Here is a 20,877-nt window from a genome sequence, read left to right as displayed (position 1 = left end):
AGACACATATCTCTGGGATGGGGATGATTTCATGTGCCTGAAAGAGTCTGATGCTCCTTGTCCCCAAACATCCTGCCCCAAGTGCAGCAGCATGAGTCAGGCCCAATAGTGGTGAAGACATTAAAGACCCTCTCCCTCATCTGCACTGTCACTGGATTCTCTTTAACAAGTAATTATGTGCACTGGACTTGCAAGACTCCAGGAAAGGGGCTGGAATGGGCTGGGGTTATATACAGAGATCGAAACACAAAGTACAAACCAGTGATGAAATCCCAACTCAGCATCACCAGGGACATTTCCAAGAACCAAGTTTACTTAACATTGAGAAGCCTGAGAGCTGAGAACACAGACATATATTACCGTGTGAGAGACATACAGTGAGAGGAAGTTGGCATGAGTCCAGCACAAACCTCCCTGAAGTTGACAGGGGCTGCTCTCAACACAATGGGGCACTTGGAATACCATGGGAATATATCCCACAAACCACAGAACACAAACTCAGGGGCAGGTGTGGGCCTAGTTGGGAAGGAAGGGGCTTCTCCTTGGGAGCAGTGATTTCCACTCAGAGATGTCAGCTGTATCTAGGGCACTTCCTTCTCTGTGAATCAGATTTTTCAGATTTTCACTGAAAAAAAAATGAACAAAGAAGTAAATCACTTCACATATGAAATACCACCAGGTACCACCAATCTATTCTTCACCAGTTCCTTTTTTTTCTTTCTCAAGAAAGTGCATCACATTTTATTATGTAATTATACTTAAAACAAGACCTATGAGTGTTTGATCCATAACAATAAATTCTATGTTCATACTAAAATACAAGTAAACATTTATAGCCAGTTTATTTGTGTTCGAAGCTAAAACAACCTACAAGTCCTTCTAAGCTTAGAATAAGCAAACTATGGGACATCCATGAATGGAATTCCACACAACCATGAAAATAATGATCAGTTGATACAGCCATCAATGCTGGTGAGTCTCAGGAATTACTCAGTGTGGAATGTGCCAAGCTCAGAGACGCCAAAGGGGTATATCCTGGGGCTCATAGGTCCACCCCAGGAGTACAGTAGGAGGCTGGGCTTTCTAACCCTTTCTCATTGTTACCACTTGAAAGATGAACTCTGTGTAGACTGTCTGCCCTCTCCTTCTCTGCAGGGCCTGGTGAATGCACAGCTCCACACACAGAAAGAAACACCTCCATTCTCCCCTAAATGCACAGTGTACACCACCAGGTCTTCTGTAGTCCTGACAACAGCTGTCTCCTCCAGGTGCTTCCATCTTTGGTTTGCCCACAGGCACAGGGTTTCAGGGAAGCCAACACTCCACTGATACACCATCTTCTCCCATTGCCTTTTCCTACACCCAGACCTCAAACATCTCCACATGTCACTGGAAGAGGTGTCATCTCCATGGGAAGACATCTGAAACTCTACATGATGATGATTCCCAGTCCTTTTCCTGACAAAATCAAGGACAGGTTCTTCAGCTGCTGCTGGAGAAAAACATGAAATGACACTCCATACTCAGTAAGGAGCTGAGTACTGGAATTTGATTATGTTTCAGCTCCCATCTCCATGACCCTACTGCTCAGGTGAGTGAATCCTGCCATGAAATTGAGGACAAAACTATGAAAAACCCAGGTTCCTAGGTGTGCAGTCTCCAGGACATGGTCTCAATCCCAAGAATGGGATGGAATGAAGGAGAGAGCCCTCTCTCTGTGTAGCACCAGCTGGGAGCTCAAATTCTGCAGCCAGCTGACTCCAGCTGAAGGAGGAACACTGATGTCTACTCCTCTGGAGGTGCATGACCAGGCAGCATATACTCCTTGCTATTACATGTGCCCTTCTGAGGAGTTCCCATTGCTGTGCTGGGACAGGGAAGAAAGTGTGTATATCTTCATTTATGTTGTTTAGTTGTGCCCACTGTTAGCATCTTTTCTAGAATAAGTTTTTCTTCATAATCATGTTCTAATAAGAGCATCTACAGTCACAGTAAAGACTTTTAGAAATGATATCTACCTGCTGACTGGGACTGACAACCTTGTAGCTCTGCATGCCCTCATGCTGGAGTTGAAATTCTGTCTGCCTTTTTTGTTGTTGTAGTGAGAACTCCACGTGAGATCTACCTTTGACACAAACCAAATGCATGGGCTGTTTGATAATCCCAGGTGCAGCAATGGACAACCAACCTCTGGAACCTAACCATCCTGTATCACAGGATGCATCTTCCTTGAGAAGGCATATTCCCTGTGCTTCTCCCACCAGTTCTAGGCAAACACCAAGCTTCCCTGTGTTGTTACATCTTGACTGGCTGGGAGTCCTGGCATAACAGGATCCATTTGGTGTTTGCTCAGCTGTGCCTGCACCATTTCATCAGCATGATGTCCTCATGATTGATCTGTGTGGTTTCATGCAGCAGGGTATTCTTGTAATTATTGAAATGACAATATGAAAACAAAAGAACAAATGAGCAGCAACCAGTGCTTATCTTAGATAAAATATAAAAGCTGCTTGGGAAGCATGCATTAGGCAGAGAAACTCTAATACTGCTCTGACTAGGAGTGAAAGAAAGGGGTGTTTTGAAACAGGGAGGCATGCAGGAACAGGACTAGAGGGCAGGCTCTTCTGTCACTGCTGACAAGATAAGTTAGTCATTACCTGCACAAGGTGATGCGAATTCAGAAGATTGTCTGCAATTTTTAGTCCTGTTGTCAGGATTAGTCTTCCCTATTGACTGTGCAAACAGTTGTGTGAAATTCAATGTTGGGACCTATTGCAAAGGTGATTATGCCGAGTCCATACCCTGCACAGGTTCTAGCCAGGGAATATAAGCTTCCCAAGTTCTTCCTCCAGTGCTGCAAGCACAAGCCTGCTGCCTGTGTTCCTGAGATGCACTGACTTAGGACCTCAGGTCTCTAGTGTCACACAGTGCTGGTTCCTTCTGGCGTGTTAGTGCACCTGGCCTGGCATCTGGCGGGGTCACTTCCATTGTGGTTTATGACATAATCACTTGTATTTCAAGGGTGAGTAGCAACTCTGCATTATGAGTATATAGCAGACATCATTTATTCATCCCCTGATAGGCATTCAGATTGCTCCCAAACCTTGGCCATGGTCGGTAACGTGGCAATGATAAGGAAATTCTCTTTTTCAAACCCAGACTGTGTTCTATAGGAAGAAAGCATTGGACACTAGGTTGCTGATCACAGACAGCATCTGTTTTCATTCTGGATGGAGGGGCACCACATTGATTTCCAGTCAGCTTCATCCTTTGAGCAGGGGTATGTTCTTATGACTAGCTTAGGTTTAGTTTGCTTTATTTCTTGTTTTGGCAAGTTTATTGCATGTTCATGACACTAGTCCTTTATCAAATATGCAATTTGATTGTATATTGTTGGAGTGTGTGGCCGGTCTTTCAGTTTAAGTTGTTATGGGTTATGGTATCAGTTGTGATGGCACATGTCCTAGGCACTGGAGCAAGTCACACCTGTGTCATGTGTGACCCCAGCAGCTGCTGACCCCAGGGTACCTCTAACAAGTCACACACTTTAGGTAACTGCTGGTGGTCTACTTCAGTGATGCACCAAACCAGCTGCAGGGCACTGTGATGGCTTAGCCCATGGATGGCCTCAGAAGATGACAGTCCATAGACAGGAAGGATAGCTGGCCACTCTCAATGCAGTCAAAGTCCCCAGTGACAACAAGCCAGCTATGCAGTCAATGTTTGAGCCCAGCATCATGGAATAGACTTACAGGAAGAAGAAGAGATTAATATACTCCTAGAAATAAGTTTATGGGAACATTGGAAAATAGCAAATGTCATGAGCTAAGAGTTGCACTTAACAAGCTGAAGAAAGTCAGGGAACATGGTTGAATTCAAAAGAACTCTTAGTAGATATTTGAATGAAGGATTCTGTGTTTTAATAAATTCTCTCAAACCGATAGTGTCAGGCCAATTTCTGGCTCCATTAAAGATCTACCATAAAAAGGAAAATCTTCAGAGAACCAGAGGTTGTTGTGTCCTTAACTCGAGTCTCATTCTGCAAAGGCTCCTCACAGCTCCATCCTTATTGACAGCTCAAATACCAGGAATTACACCTGCGCTTTCTCTGGGTTCTCTTTTTTTATTTTTAATACATTTTATTGATTGTGCCATTACAGGTGTCCCATTCTATCTTTTTCATTCCCCTTCACCCTGCACACCCCCTCCCCCAACATCCCCCCTTTCGTTCATGTCCATGTGTCACAAGTTCTTCAGATTCTATATTTCCCATACTATTCTTGCCCTCCCCCTGTCTATTTTCTACCTACTATCTATGCTACTTATTCTCTGTACCTTCTCCCCCCTTCTCCTCCTCCCACTCCCCTGTTGCTAACCCTCCACATGCACTCCATTTCTATGGCTCCACTCCTGATCAAGCTGTCCTCAGTTTGCTTTTGTTTCAGGTGTGGTTGTTAGTAACTGTGAGTTTGCTGTCCTATCACTGCTCATATTTTTATCCTCTTTTTCTTAAATAAGTCCCTTTAACATTTCATATAATAAGAGCTTGGTGATGGTGAACTTGAATTTTATCTTATCTGAGAAGCAATTTATCCTTCCATTCTAAATGAAAGCTTTGCTGGATAGAGCAATCTTGGATATAGGTCTTTGGATTTCATGACTTGGAATACTTCTTTCCAGCACCTTCTTGCCTGTAAGGTCTCATTTGAGAAATCAGCTGACAGTCTGATGGGAACTCCTTTGTAGGTGACTGCCCCCTTATCTCTTGCTGCTTCTAGGATTCTCTCCTTCATTTTAATCTCAGCTAATATAATTATGATGTGGCTTGGTGTGTTCCTTCTTGGGTCCAACTTCTTTGGGACTCTCTGAGCTTCCTGGATTTCCTGGAAGTCTATTTCCTTTGCCAGACTGGAGAATTTCTTCTTTATTATTTTTTCAAATAAGTTTTCCACTCATGGATGTTACTCTTCCCCTTCCGGTACCCCTATAATTCGGATGTTGGAATGTTTAAAGATGTCCTGGAGATTCCTAAGCCTCTCCTCATTTTTTTGAATTCTTGTTTCTTCCTTCTTTTCTGTTTTGTTGTTTCTTTCTTCCTTCTGGTCCACCCCCTTGATTTGAGTCCCAGTTTCCTTTCCATCACTCTTGGTTTCCTGTGCATTCCCGTTCATTTCAATTAGTGTAGTCTTCATTTGTTCTTCTAATTTGTGACTAAAATCAACCATTTTTGTGAGCATCCTGATCACCAATGTTTCAAACTCTGCATCTGATAGATTGGCTATCTCTTGGTGGCTTAAAAGTATTGGCTCTGGGGCTTTGATTTGTCCTTCTGTTTGAGCCATAATGGTTTTGTCTGTTCATGCCTGTTACATATGAGGGGTGGAGCCTTAGGTGTTCACGAGGGCAGGGTAGCCCAGGTCGCTGAGTTATGACGCTATATGTGGGGGTGGGGTCATAGAGGGGCAATGGCATTTGTTCCCCTTTCTCTTGGATTTTGGTTTCCTCTGCTGCTTCCCACAAGCAAATTGGGCCTCTCTGGTGCTCGCTCCTGAGTTTTTGGGTTTGTGAACCCTCCAGAATCCTATGGGTCTCTCCAACAAACTCTCTGTGAGCCTGGGAATTTCTCCCAGCACCTTGACCTCGAGAGACTTTCCAATTGGTGCTTTTAGGCTTTAATTTCTGTCGCTGGGGCCCTAGCCTGTGTGGTATGTCTCACTGCTTGCTCCTTTCCCTGGTCTCTCTGTGACCACATGTGTGATCTCAGTCAGCCAGTCGCCTTGTGCTCCGCGTCCCTGGTAGGTCCAGTCCTGCCACTTTTTCCTGCGCAAACCTGCTCCACCAGCTTCTGACTCCACCCCTCTTACCAGTCTGGATGAATGGTTTCTTGTTTTCAGACTTCAGTACAGTTCATTTTTCCATGTTTCGGTTGTGTTTTTGTTACTAAAACTTTGTTATCTTTAAACTTGGTTGTGCGAGGAGGCACAGTGATTCCACCTATGCCTCCATATTGGCTGGAAGTATCTGTCTTGGTTCTCTTTAGTGAGGTATAATGTGCACTGGACACAAAGGCTAAGGGGAATTGTCAGTAATGGGTCAGTACTATCTGGCTGGTGGAGGTAAAGACTACAAAACCACACTGAAATCCCATCTCATTATCAGTAGTGATACCTGAGAGAGCCAAGTTTATCTAACACTGGGCAGTCTCGCAGCTGATGACACAGCCATGTATGACTGCAGGACAGACACAGTGAGGGGAATCAGTGTGAGCCCAGATTCAAACCTCCCTGCAGGAGTCAAGTCAGCTGAGCAGCAGGGGGCACTCAGGGAAACAGATTGCATAGGTGCAGGAAACATGAAGGTCAAGGCTGTTTCATCTCTGGCCAGTGGCTTCCCCTCCATCAGACATGCCACATGTAGTTACCTAAGAAAGTGATCACTACAATGAATTTAGCATGGCTGCTTCTCCTCCATATAAATGCACTGGGCAGGTGCATATTGACTCTCACTTGGAACTCTTCCCTTAAATACTTTTGTTGTAACAGTTAGTGTTTGTTTTAGGTTGACTGGATCACAAGGGGCCTAAAGATTTGGCTGAAAGTCATTCCTGAGTTTGTCCAAGTATGTTTACAAGTAAACTTACCCTTGTACCGGTGTCTCAGAAAAATAGACTGTTTTCCCCAATACAGGTGGGCACTCTCCCCTCCAGTAAGGGACTAGCTGGAAGAATCAGTGAAGGAGAAAAAATAACCCTTTCAAGCCTGTGTGCTGGATTCTGAGGCTGGGAAAGAGGACTTCCCCTGCCCTGGGGGCAGGAAAGACCCACCAGGGTCTTCTCATGACCCTGGTCCACAGGTGTCACACCAGGCTCAGTTACAGCAACAGCTTTCCCCAAGTCTGATGCCTGCAACCCACACCTCATGAAGACTGTGACATTTGCCATTCTCCATAAATATAAGCACCAAGTCTATATAAAAACAAATGGAAATATAATTTTGGTTCTCATTCTCTGGAGGGCCATGCCCTCTGCTACCATAAATCAGGAAGCATGCAACCTTGTTCAGGTTTGCCCACCAGAGCCCACACATGTGTTTCCCTGGGAACTCAGTGAACAAAGGGAGGGTCTCATTAATGTCACATTATAATTTGCAAAGCTGATACCTAACATACCATGTGTACTAGACCCATGAGGCTCATGGGAAAAACAGACCCTCATGAAGACACAGAGGAGATTTCTGAGGATGGATAAAGCAGTATTGTGTGGCATCACAGCTTGTCGAGACTTTGGTAAACTATGTAGATGAGAAGCCACAGCAAACATGTCCTCAGTTATTGAGTTGCAAATAGTTTTATTCATCTTAGAAACTAACCAATAAACTAACCAACTGCAATTTGCCTTTAATGTGTTAACATCTCTGAGATACGTATGAAACAAAAAAAGATTATCTCACTCATCAGGTTACCCTGGGCATTTTCTAATGAATATGCTTGTTTAATGCAGGTCCCTTGTGCAATATGTGATAATGACAAGTTCAACACAGAGGATAAATATGCAGTGTCTTAAATGACATCATGACACCATAACTTACACATATTTGATAAACTCAACACAGGTCCATGGTGCTATGTAAATGGGAAAATTCTCATACTTTCCCACGTAAGATCTACATGTGGCATTTTCTAGACAGAGAAAACCAATCAGATGCTCTTCTTCATCTTTGGGACTAAGAGAGATCTCAGTGCCTGTGGGGCTGCTGGATTTAAAATGCAGAGTCCACATGTGGAACACTATAGGGGACTGTTGCACATGGCATGGGGAATGTAGCCAAGCCCCCACTTGGAAAGAACAGTGAGAGCAATTTGGCACACAGGACTCATGCCCATGGATATGTTCTCCCATGGAGAATTAGGCCTGCGCCATACCTAGGCTACTATGAGGCTTGCTTTTGCTAAAACTCCCTCACCCAGAATTGAGGCAGAAAACGTTTACTGCATATCTTTAAAGTATCTTCCTAAAACCTATGCTGAACCTCCCAGGGACAAGTGTAACCAGTCAACTGCTGTTGACTGTTCCCTTTGCATTTGCAAATATCCCTTTTCTTTGATGAAATTAACAATATCCTCTCATTTGTTTTCTGTAAAATGTAACTACCTAAAGCCAACATGTGCATAGTAAATGAGGACCATCCTTGACGTAATGTAACCAGAAAAACAATAAAAGCTTCTCCAGGTATAGGTTGTTGTCCTCTCTCACTTAGAGAGTGGCCATGCCATCCCTTTTTCTCCACAGGACTTCTCTAGTCCATGTGAATTTGTTCATCGCAGCCACAACACATGAACTCTGTGGGTCAGAATCCACATCAGAACATCACCACAGCTCCTTCGTGAGTGACCCTAGAGAAGACCACCTTTGAATGGGAGTCTAAGTAATGATCAGAATTGTCTGAGTTCTCACCTGTGACACCTTGTTCAGTGCAGGAATGTCCATGAGGGTTGAACCTGAAAATCAAATGAAAGAAGAGATAGGGGTCCTTGCAGTAAATGAAAGAAGCAGCTGTGAGTCACTGAGCAGTGATTCTGTCTCCCCGTATGATGTGGGGTCTGAAGTCCATCAGGAAGGTGGTAGAAGAAAAGATATTCATCACAATAGAGCATCTAGAAAGGACAAAAAGGCCAGCATGTCCCTCGCAGAGCAGCCTATCACTCACTCACACAGGAAGTCAAATCCAGGACTAGAATCCATGTAGGGGCCCTGCCCATGTGGAAGAAATAGACAATAAAGTGACCTGGAGTTCATTATCATGAAAATCTTCACTCTCTGTGTGTATGTAATTTATTGAGCAGTAAATATGGTGTAGGATTAGGGCCATAGGCAAGGATACTCAGATAGGACCCTCAATCACGTGGACTGGAGGACGTCAGATAACCTCAAAACCCCCGGGGACTCTGTACTCAGAGTTGTAAGCTGTGTAAGTTCATCTGGCAGCTCCAGGGAAGAGGTTCCCTGATGATTCATAGAGCCCTGGGTATGGGGCTCGCTGCAGTATCATTGAGGTTTAGTACAGGCAGTCTCTGTTCCAGGACATTGAAGCACATTGTGTCCCTGTGGCCACACCCTGAAGTCAGCACACAGCCATAAGAAGTCCATTCCCTGTGAGTCCAGAGAGAACCATCTTCTTCAGTGCATACTTGGAAGCAAGGGACACGTGGGAGTTAGAAGTGCAGGGCTCCTGCCCCAGGTGCAGGTGCACAAGGAGTTAAGGAAGGATTTCCTCTGGAAGACAGTGTCTTCCACTTCCCAGAAAACATCTAAAACAAAATAGGACCTGAAGTGACTGCAAACACCCTATTCTATCAGAACATTTACCAAACTGAATAAGACATGTGAACCACAGTCAATGTGGAAATGTCTAGGGCTTCTATTACCTGAAATGCAAGAGGCTGGGGAAAGGGAAGATTTTATTAACTCACTAGGGACACACTTTGAGAGACACACTGATCCAGCAATAAAACATGGAGGTATCAAGTTCAGACTTGTCCTTTTGGCCCCTCTGTCACCAAAAGTGACCTCAGAATGAGTAGCATGTCCTGTCAGGATTTGTTCTTCAGTGGGAGGAGCTATGTCTGCACAGAGTTCAGGGACCTGACAGGGGGCTTATATCAAATAACGTCAGTTAGGACTTATACCCTGAGTCCCCAACTAAGCATGGTATTCGTGTCCTCTACCCTATCACAGGTGGGGTCAAAAATCACTTGTGAAACCCTTGCCTCATGAATATACAAATTAGAAGAGGTAGAGTAAATTAAGATGGGTTAGTCTGTGCCCTAAGAGCATCCCCCAGAGCCACGCCTGTTGGGAACCACTCTGCCTGGTTTCAGGAGCTGAAACCCACCATGGCTAAGGCTGAGTGAGCGGCCTTCAGACCATAAGCCACTAAGGAGAAAAAGCTTATTTCCCTGGCAGGAGTGCAGCTTCTGCTCCTTTTCCCATAACTCTCCTGCAATGCTTGATCAGTTAGCCAATGACAGGTAAGATTCCCCAAGGGGGAAATCACCTAAGCCAGGCATGGTCACATGGAGACCCTAGGAAAGGTCTGTGGGGGCTATGGAGAAAGGGGGGTGATGGCCCCTCACCCCCCCAGCTTTGATGAAGCCCTAGTCCTCAGTCTGTCTGCGAGAAGTCTCCCAGAATTCCTTGGTTATCTGCCTGCTCTGCCTGATTTAAGCCTGGATACAATGACAGAGGGTGGTACAAGCCTTGTGCTGGGAATGGTGGGCTCCCTGGGTGATTAGGCCTGAGAAGAAATATATGAAATTCTCTGAGACCTGCTTTTTTTAAAGAATGCTTTAAGTTAGATAAAAAGGGCCTGAGCAGAAAAAGAGGTTATGTTCCCAAAGTTCTGGAGCCTTTTAGATGATAGACCCTGATTTAGAAGAAGCCCTAATGATTCTTTGTATACCATCTACTGTTTACTGCTTCACAATGATTAAAAAGCTCTACCTGAACTCCTGTGCAAAAATCCCAATAAAAGCCTAAGTAGGCAAGGGCCAGGGTGCTCTCTTTCCCATTGAGAGAGTTGCCCAGCCACTCCAAGCTGCTCTCCCCTTGAGAGTGTGGCAAGGCCATTCTGACGCTCACCCTCCTTGAGGGAGTAGCCTTGGAGGCCCTTTTCCTCCACAGGACTCGGTAGTTCGTGTGAATTTGTCTCATGTCTCATCCATGATTCCACAGGCACTGCTGGTCAGTGCCCACATCACATGTCCTCCCCTACAGAGGTCCTAAAGCCACATCTTCTAACCATGGACTAGAGCTGGATATCATTCTTCCTGGTGATGCTGGACACAGACAAGGGGTTCACCAGTGCCTGGATTGAAGAGGGAACCAGGGACAGTTAGGGGACATTTCGACCCATTCCTGTCTTCTCTGCACAGAGTGCCCTCTCCCAGGTGCAGCTGGTGCAGTCTGGGGCTGAGGTGAGGAAGCTTAGGGCCTCAGTGAAGCCCTCCTGCAAGGCTTCTGGATGCACCTTCACCAGCTATGAGAAGCAGTGGGTATTACAAACCACAGGGCAAGGCCTTGAATAGATGGGGTGGGTTTACTCTGACAGTGGGAACACAAAATTCTCAGTGAAGTTCCAGGGCAGAGTCACCATGACTACTGACAAGCCTGCAAGCACAGCTTTTATGGAGCTGAGCAGCCTGAGAGCTGAGGGCACAGGTTTGTATTGCTTTGTGAGATACACAGTGAGGGGAAGTCAGTGTGAAACCAGACACAAAACACTTTGCAGGAGACAGAATGCCTGGGCTAATGGATATAGGAAACTGACCCCTATGGCAGTGGCGGCTCAGCCCTAATTCAGAAAAAAAAACAGGCATGAGGCAGCTCACAGGAGCCAAGCCCACAGATTGGCTTTCCCAAGGGAACTAGCTGCTTTGAGGCTTGCTTTTTAAACACTCCCTCACATTCAATTGAGGCAGAAAATGTTTACTGCATATCTTTAAGGTAACTTCCTAAACTCTGTGCTAAATCACCTAAGGATGGAATGTAACCAGTTCAACCATTTTTCCCCTTGCATTTGCCACATCCTTTCCTTTTGTTATCTGTAAAATGTAATGGCCTACATGTAAAGTGTGCATGGTAAACAAGGACCATCTTTGATGTAATGTGCCCAGAAAAGCAACAAAAGCTTGTCCAGGCAAGAGTCAGGGTGCTCCCTCTCTGGGAGAGTGGTCGTGCTGTCTCTTTTCTCCATAGGACTTCTGCAGTCTTTGTGAGTTTGTTCATTGCAGCCACAACACACGGACCCCGCTGGTCATACTCCACATTTTCTTGAGCCCAAGGAACATGGACTCAGGGCCACAGTTGTGAACATCACACCAAGTTGGTTCCACTGTGTGCATCAGCTCGGATAAGGGCCAACTACTCTGAGTGCTTTTAGGTAAGGTCATAGTTTGTGTCAGATTTCAGAGGAAAAGGGATTTCTTCCAAGGTCGCCTTCCCTTGTGGCCACTTTGCACCTGCATCCTCTTTAGTCAAAAGGAGCCTTGCTCTCTGACAAGCATTTGCTGCATCTCATGGGCATTGGTCAAGCAGTTAAAACCCACAAGGGCCCTCTCTTCTAGAAGACACCCATGAGAGGATAAGGTAGAACATCGACTGGGACAGAGCACTAGGTTTCCTTTCAGCTGCAAGCAAAAGTCACACTGCACAAACACTCACAAGCCCATCCCTGAGACACAACCCCCAACTATGTTAGGTTTGGGAGAAAGAGCAAAGACTTTCCCTTTAATCGGCTTTAAAAACAGCAACTAGTTACAGGGCTATTTACAAGCTTCTAAGAAGATTCTTTCCTTCAGGTGATCTGTTGTGGCCCTTTCGATTTTGCCTTTTCTCTCTGTCCACCTGCATAAGGAAAAGCAGATAGAGAATGAGTGTTTCAGTTTTGACCAAACTCTGAAGATCACCTTCCAGAAGAATTTAGTGTTAGTCACAGGTTATGTATGAGAGCTTTTGGAATTTGCCAAGCTCCAAACACAAAAGACTTCCTCCCTCAACTCAAAAAATTGTGTGTTTCCATGTAAGCATGAAACTTGAGAGGGTGTCAAGAATCCATTCCTGAGCCCTGGCTGGTGTAGCTCAGTGGATTGAGCGCAGGCCTGCAAACCAAATTGAACCATGTTTCAATTCCCATTACAGGCAAATGCCTGGGTTCCAGGTCAGTTCCCAGCAGAGGACACACGAGAGGCAACCATACATTGATGCTTCTCTCCCTCTCTCCTTCCCTTCCCCTCTAAGGATAAATAAATAAAAGTAATACATTCCCCAGATGTTCAGGACTTTATAGGGAACTCCAAAACAACTTAATATAACTTCTGGCTCATCCAGGAAATTGTGATATAAAAGTTGGTAACCTACCACTTTGAACCCTCCCTCAAAGTCTTGGATGCTTGGAGGAGGTCCCAAAATCTATGAGCATGGTTAGGGCCAGCAGTGTCTGGTACACCTCCTTGACTGTCTGTCACCAACAGCACCTTTCTACCCACCACACCATATCCCTCAATAGATAACTAGCTAGTTTTCAGCACAGGTGGCAGAGTCTGAAAGGACAACAATCAAAAGTAAAAAGGAGCCTATTAATAGCAATAATGAACTCCGGTTTATCTAAAGATTAGGAAGAGTACCTGCACGTGTTACATCAACTCCTCCAGAGAGCGAGATGTAAGATACAGGAACAGCATCTCATTCAGCTTTACAACGTATAAAGGGATACTACCCTGCTTTTCACAAGGGAACCTTAGATATTGAGGTTTGAGAAAAGGCAGTGGATAAGCTAAAATCTGTACAGGACAGTGGTGTTTCTGTCAGAGTTCAGATTTACTACCTTGGGGACTAGTCAAGACTGCTCTCATACTTATATGGGCTAAGAAGCCAGAGCTAATCACAGAGGAGGATGAGGAGTCTAGTTCAGAGGAGGAAGTCATGTTTGATGTAGTAGAAGAACTAGCTATGAAAGTTCCACCTGCAGCCCCAAAGAAGTACCTGCCTCATAGGCATCGCTCCTTACTTTAACTCTGGGAGTGTTTTTCCTGGCAGGTTGTCTCACCACCAAGAAAGACAGAAAATTCAAGCAGATGTCTTGTCAGGGCTTTGTGATATTGCCTTTGGCAGGCAGCAGAGGCTGGGGATTTAGATGTCCATTCAGTCGTCCCTATTAGAGTCAAGGGTCAGAAAAATATTCATGAGTCCCTTCCCTTTTGTCTTTACAAAGACTTAAAGAGAACATTAAAGAAAATGAGCTTTAGTCTCCTTATACTAATGGGCTATTTCAAGCCATCACTGATAGGTATAAAATGGCCCCTTGTGACTGTATTGTCCTGGCCAGGAGAGTCTAAACCCCTGTTCTATTTACAGTCTGGTATTTGAAATATTCTCTGATAGCCAGTAACCAAGTGACCAAAAATGCATACATGAATGAACCTGTCACTCTCCTTATGCTGGGTCTGATGATCTTGCTACTACTGCAGATCAAGCCAGCCTTAATCCTCAAGCTTTCACTCAAAGTGCTCAAAGTGCTCTCAGAGCCATGAAAGGCTGTGCCTGATTCTCAGGCCAAGGAAACTTCTTCCTTCACCAATATCCATCAGGGTGCTATGAAGACATATATTGACTTTATTGATTTCCTCCAGGAATCCACTGAATGGCAAATTGATCATGATAAAGCATCCAAGACTCCTTTATGACAATTAGCTTATGACAATGCTAACAAAGGCTGCAGGGCCATTATAGGGCCCCTGCGAGTTATACCAGAGATATTAATGAGTTTATCAAGGCTTGTCAATATGTTGACATGGAGCAGGATAAGGATTCTTTCTTGCCTGCTGCAATTAAGGGATATCTGAAGTCTTATAACGGTAGAAAGCCCAGTCACCTGTGCAAGGAATGTCCGCCCACACTGAGATGGGGCGTAGGTATGCAAGCTTCCCCCCAAAGATTGCCACGCTGTGGCAAAGGCATACATTGGGGAAAGGAATTCCACTGTGAAGTTTACAAATATGGCCAGCCCGTTCAGGGGAACTTCCAAGGATGTGTCCACTCCAGTGCTCTCAAACCCAGGTGGAGCTTTCGAAATAGCAATCCATAGCAGGGAATTGAAGGGAATGCAGTTTCAGACCTTTGTGAAGCCACTGGCAGAAACACAGGGCTGGATTTGGTCACCACCAATGAGCTCATTTTAAAAGAACAGGATCAAGTAATTGTAGCTCCCACTGGTGTCTGGGGACCTCTACCCCAAGGAAGACTCAGTCTAATCTTAGGGATATCCAATATTACTACCAGAGGCATTTTTGTTCTGCCAGGGACCATTGACTCAGACTATCAGGGGAAATTAAAATCATGCTGAAAGTGTTTGGCTATCATATTATTCATGCACATTCTCAGCTGTTCCTATTCCCCTATGTGACCTCAAAGACTCAAATTGCAGTGAGGGGGGGAAGGAGGCTTCATTAGTACAATCAATCAGTTTTTTAACAGAATAAATTTAGTTAAATAAAGGATTGTTATTTGAAGTCAGAGCTTTGCCTTTACTTCTGCACTAGAGCCCCTGGGATGCCCATGCCCTATTAGTCCAGCAGCAGGATCCCCTGCAGTGTGCAGCCTGGGCAGCAGGGGGCACATGAGACTCATGAGCTCAGGGTGACTGCTTTCAGGATCAGGTGCAGAGGGAGCTGAGAGATTTCCTCTGAGAGCCTGCGTCTTCCTCTTGTCATAAAAACATCTAAAGTAAGAGTTGGGCATGAGGTTACTGCAATTACCCAATTCCGTCCGAGCATTTACCAAAGTCAATGAGACATGAGAAACAGTCATTAAGGGTATTTTTATGACTTCTTTATAGCTAAATTCTAAGGAGATAAAGATAGGGGATATTTAACTACCCCTCTATGTGGAAATTTTTGAAGACACATTGACCTAGTAATAAGACATTCAGTTATTAAAGTCAGACTGGTCCAGATGGATGCAGTGTCACTGAAAGTTGGAATCAGAATGAAGAGCATGTCTTGTGGGGCCTGGTTCCTCATTGGGAGAAATTGTTTGCCCAGAGCTCAGGGACGAGCCAGGGGACACATGTCCTAACATGTGGATTAGGACTTGATCCACCAGATTCCCACTCAGCATGATCCTTGTGCCCTCTGCCTTCTTTCAGGTGTGGTCAGGACTTCAGCTGTGAAACACTCTGCCACACACATATGCAAATGAGAAGAGGTAGACTAGGTTGAATGTGGGTTGTCTGTGTCCTGAAAGCATCACCCACAGCCACACCCTCCACTACAGAAACCCTGACTGCACACCCCCTCACCATGGACTGAAGCTGGAGAGCCCTCTTCCTGGTGGCTGTGGCTACAGATAAGGGGTTCCCTAGTACCTGGATTGAGGAAGGTACCTGGGACAGTCAAGGGGTACTTCCACCCATTCCTGCCTACTCTTCACAGGTATCCACACCCACATACAGATGGTACAGCTGAGGGCTGAACTGAGGAAGCCTGGATCCTCAGGGAAGGCTTCCTGTAAGGCTTCTGAATGCACCTACACCAACTACTGGGTGCACTGTCTATGACAGGCCCCAGAACAAGTGCTTGAGTAGAAGGGACAAACTTATACTGTAGATAACGAAACAAGTACACAGAGAAGTTCCACAGCAGAGTCACCATGGTTGCAGACAAGTCCCCGAGCAAAGCCTACATAGAGCTGGGTAGCCTGAGAAACGAAAAGATGGCTGTGTATTCCTGTGCAAGAGACTGAGTTTGATGACCCACATCCTGAGTGTGGGGTCACCCATCCTGACAGATGGGGCAGCTGGTTGGGCTGAGGAGATGACAGGGTAATGAGCCTCCTGACTCCAACCCTCATGGCAGTATCTGAGACCAGGACCAATGCTGTCATATACATATCAGACACTCAAGGAGACAGATGCACTGCAAGAAAGTGTCTGGGAAGATGCTCCTGAGAGAACTCCTGTTATTTACTGTGATTGTGCAGGGGGCACATGGGGAGCTTCCACATCCTTGGAATGAGGAGTGTTCATGGAGGTGTCATCTGGGAATCCTTGTGTTTTCAGCTTTGAGACTACACTGTAGTGTCTCCTAGAAAGTTCTAGGACACTATGCTATGTCTGAACAATAAAATGTGGTTGGGAAATTGAAAGTACTTTTTTTTATTTGTTCTTTTTAATTTAATTCTTGTTCAAGTACAGTTTTCTGTCTTATACTCCCAGCCCTGCCCCCCCCAGTGCTCCCCACCTCCCTCCCATTTCCACTCCCCACCTTAGTTATTGTACATGTGCCCTTTATACTTGTTCATGTGAATCCTTCCCCTTTCCCACTGTAATTCTCTCCATTCTCCCCTGTGGTCCCTGTCAGCCTGTTCTGTATTTCAGTGTCTTTGGTCATATTTTGCTTGCTTGCTTCTTTCGTTGTTTAGATTTTTGTTAAAGGTGAGATCATATGGTATTTGTCTTTCACCACCTGGCTTATTTCACTCAGCATAATGCTTTCCAGTTCCATCCATGATGTTGCAAAGGGTAGGAGCTCCTTCTTTCTTTCTTCTGCATAGAATTTCATTGTGTAAATGTACCATGGATTTTTTATCCAGTCATTTACCGATGGGCATCTAGGTTGCTTCCAACTCTTGGCTATCATAAATTGTGCTGCTATGAACATTGGGGTGCATAGGTTCTTTTGGATTGGTGTCAAAGGCACGTTCATTTTTAGTTTTCTTAGAAAATTCCATACTGTTTTCCATAGTGGTTGTACCAGTCTGAAATCCCACCAACAGTGAACTAGGGTCCCCTTTTCCCCAGAACCTCTCCAGCACTTGTTGTTTGTTTCTTTGTTTATGATGGCCATTCTGACTGGTGTTAAATGGTACCTCATTGTGGTTTTAATTTGCATCTCTCTGATCCGTAGCGCTATTGAGCATCTTTTCATGTGTCTCTGGATCCTCTGTATGTCCACCTTGGAGAAGTGTCTGCTCAAGTCCTTTGCCCATATTTTAATTGGGTTGCTCGTCTTCTTTGAGTGGAGTCATGTGAGTTCTTTGTATATTTTTTAGATTAAACCTTTGCCTGCGGTATCACTGGCAAATATGTTTTCCCAAACATTTGCTGCTCTTTTTTATCTTGATACTGTTTTCTTTCGCTATGCAGACACTTTTAATTTTGATGAGATCCCATTTGTTTATTCTTTCCTTTATGCCCCTTGCTCTAGGAGACGTATCAGTAAAAATATTGCTGCGTGGAAAATTTAAGTACTTTGAAGGCAAGAAAAAATGTATGTTCTTACCTCTGGCTGCGCATCACACAGATGACATTTTGGCAGGAAATTCAAGGGTTGGCAGGTGTTCCAGGTTCCAGCACTGTTTAAGATATCTCTGTGTTCCTTCAGTCTCCATCAGGGTGAGATCTTAAGATGCCTCCTCATCTGAGACTACAGCTGTGTTTGTGTCTCTGTCCCTTGGCCACTACTAATGTCATCACATAGCATGGAGCAGTGTGAGGACGCCCTCGACAACAGAAATCCCTCATCCAACCTGCACTATGTTCCTATGACAACTGAAACAATTATTTGCCTGGCACAGCCATCTACACACATTTATTCTTGAAGAATTTGGAGATGAAAGCAAGTGTGTCAGCTGAAATGAGGTTTGTTTACCATCCCTATTAATTAATCCTCATGCATGGAGTCCCTTTTTCTACGTTGTACATTGATACATTCAGTGTTCAAGTTCAGTGAACACCCAGCAGGGACAAACACAGTGATAGTTTCCCATGGGTCTACTGCAGACATGAATAGAGACAGAAAGAAATAGAGGAGATGATTCTTTTGACATTAACTACAGAAGAACCAGGGGGCCTAATTGACTCCCTCTCCTGCTCTCTGATTACAGCTACTTCACATGTGCATGTAAACACAGATCCTGAGAGTGAGTATCAGGCTAAACCAGCAATGCTGAACAGTTTTAATATAAAATTAGATCCACCAGCTGCAGTAATGGGAAGTGCTTTGAAGGACTTATTCATCCTGTAATCGTTGGATATATAAAAATAATGTTCTTCATATCAATTATGATTTTATTTACATCAGTTATTTTCTATTAGTGGTTTGTATCAAGATTTCCATAATCAAATTCCTCAAATGTCAACATACTTAGTACCCAATTTCTACCTACATCTTCAATAAAGCATATATGGTCAGGGCTGTGTTTCTTTTATATCCAAATATTTGAATCTGGATTTACTGCAGAGTCTAGAGACTAAAAACAAAATGAGGAGTGAGGCTGCTGCACATTCAGCACCAAACTCTACTGAATGAACCTGACCTGGGAGCACAGTCTGCTTCTCTGTGGAGTTCACACTTCTGTCTACAATGATCCACACAGATGCTCCACCTCCTTCAACACTAAGTCTATGTGCTCTAGGGTCACACTCTGTTCTGAGTTCATACTTTGATTGTTTTGTAGGGGAAACAAGATCAATTGTATCTCCCTGTGGCCTGAACAACAAACTCCTGCTCTTTTAATTCTCTCCTCTAAATTGTGAACATTGAATCCTCTTGGTGAGTTTATTATTGATGAATTTCAAAGGCATAACCCATTTTCAATCCCTCTATTTTGTGAAAATCCACTCTTCTTGGTCATGCAACATCTAGAATCTTGGACATGTCAAACACTGGGACCTTGTACTTTATGACAGTGCTCAACACCAGAGCTCCCTATATAGCAGTAAGACATGCAAATAGGGCTCCTCTGCTCATGAAAAGCAGCCCAGCCCTGACCCTGCAGCTTTGGAACCTGAGCGCAGCCCAGGATTCCCAGGTGTTCCTTGTCCCTGCTCAGGACAGAACACAGACCACTCACCATGGAGTTTGGGCTCAGCTGGATTTTCCTTGTTGCTATTTTTAGAGGTACTTTATGGAGAATAAAACACACTGAGTGTGTGAGTGGATATGACTGAGAGAAACAGTGGAAGGTGACAATTTCCTGACCTGTTATCTTTGTGTTTGCAGGTATCCAGTGTGAAGTGCAATTGGTGGAGTCTGGGGGAGGCTTGGTGAAGCCTGGGGGTGCCCTCAAACTCTCCTGCCTGGCTTCTGGATTCACCTTCAGTGACTATGCTATGCACTGGTTCCGCCAGGCTCCAGGGAAGGGGCTGGAATGGGTCTCATACATTAGTAGTCCTAGTGGTAGTAACACAAACTATGCGAGCTCTGTGAAGGGCCGATTCACCATCTCCAGAGACAATGGCAAGAACACGTTGTACCTGCAAATGAACAACCTGAGAGTCGAGGACACAGCCATGTATTACTGTGCGAGAGACACAGTGAGAGGAAGTCAGTGTGAGTCCAGACACAAACCCCCTGGAGACAAGAGGGCTGGGCTGCAGGAGACACTCCGGACACCAGAGGGCGTTCAGGGCACACAGTTCAGGGATCTGCTTGGGAGCAGCTTCAGATGGAATTAAGGGCTGGTTTCCTGGCAGGTGTGGGATTAGCTCTCCACACAGCAGTTTCCCTCTGAGAGCCCCCCTCCCTTTATGGCTCTGTGCTGACCTTTTCCATATATGAATTACAGAGGATTGTTGTCATAGGAGGATAACCCTCTCACATGCTCCAAAGTCAGAGAGACGCATGCATTTATTTTCCCTTATAATAAGGAAACATCAATGAATCATCAAACCTCCTGACCCAAATCAGCTGAATCCAACCAGAGGCTCTGCTGATCCCAACAGCCATCCCATCTCCACACAGCTCAGTGTCCAAGCTGATCAGAAGCAATACATGCTCCTGTTTGACAGCGGGCACCAGAAGTGTAGGAAGTAAACACCAGAGAACAAAGACTCCCAGAGATGGCACTCACTGTCTTGGCATCATTCTCACAGCCCCAAGTGGAGGTGACACCACACAGAGGCAGAGGGACTCACACAGCTTTCTGTGGGTGTCAAAGCTGAGGACAACATTTACCCCAAGGGGACATGGAGCATTTATCATGTAGAGTTGATATCTCTAGGAGGAACAGGACTGGCCCTTCAGCAAGTAAGCTTATTGTACTAAGTACTGATGAGCAGCCCCCAGGTTGTTTAGTGAATTATGACCCACCAGTGATTAATATTAGGCTGTGGTTCTCGACTGGAGTCTGATAATAAACAGAATGTTTTCTGAATTTCCCCAGTAATGGTGACATGTGTAAGCACAGACCTAAATTCAGCCACTTCTCATTTCTGTCACACTCTGACCCATGTGCTTGATTTAGCCTCATGGAATTAGGGATAATTTTCTTTTTCTCCTTTTCAATTCCTGTTGATATTCTACATATTATTTTATATGAGCTTC

At 44.8% G+C, this 20,877-nt stretch overlaps 1 gene segment (V, D, J or C); it reads left to right on the top strand.

Moving 5' to 3' along the window:
* LOC118996019 (immunoglobulin heavy variable 3-11-like) overlaps window positions 1-20,009 on the top strand; it is a 39,707-nt gene extending 19,698 nt beyond the window's left edge. Inside the window, 1 exon segment of the V gene segment in view lies at window positions 19,555-20,009. Coding sequence covers window positions 19,555-20,009 — 455 coding nt within the window.
* Window positions 20,010-20,877: the final 868 nt, after the last annotated feature.

Source organism: Sturnira hondurensis, unplaced genomic scaffold (assembly GCF_014824575.4).
Source record: "Sturnira hondurensis isolate 20B ecotype Veracruz unplaced genomic scaffold, ASM1482457v3 Scaffold0010581, whole genome shotgun sequence".
Classification (NCBI taxonomy): domain Eukaryota; kingdom Metazoa; phylum Chordata; class Mammalia; order Chiroptera; family Phyllostomidae; genus Sturnira; species Sturnira hondurensis.
This window is presented reverse-complemented; position numbering and strand designations above follow the sequence as displayed.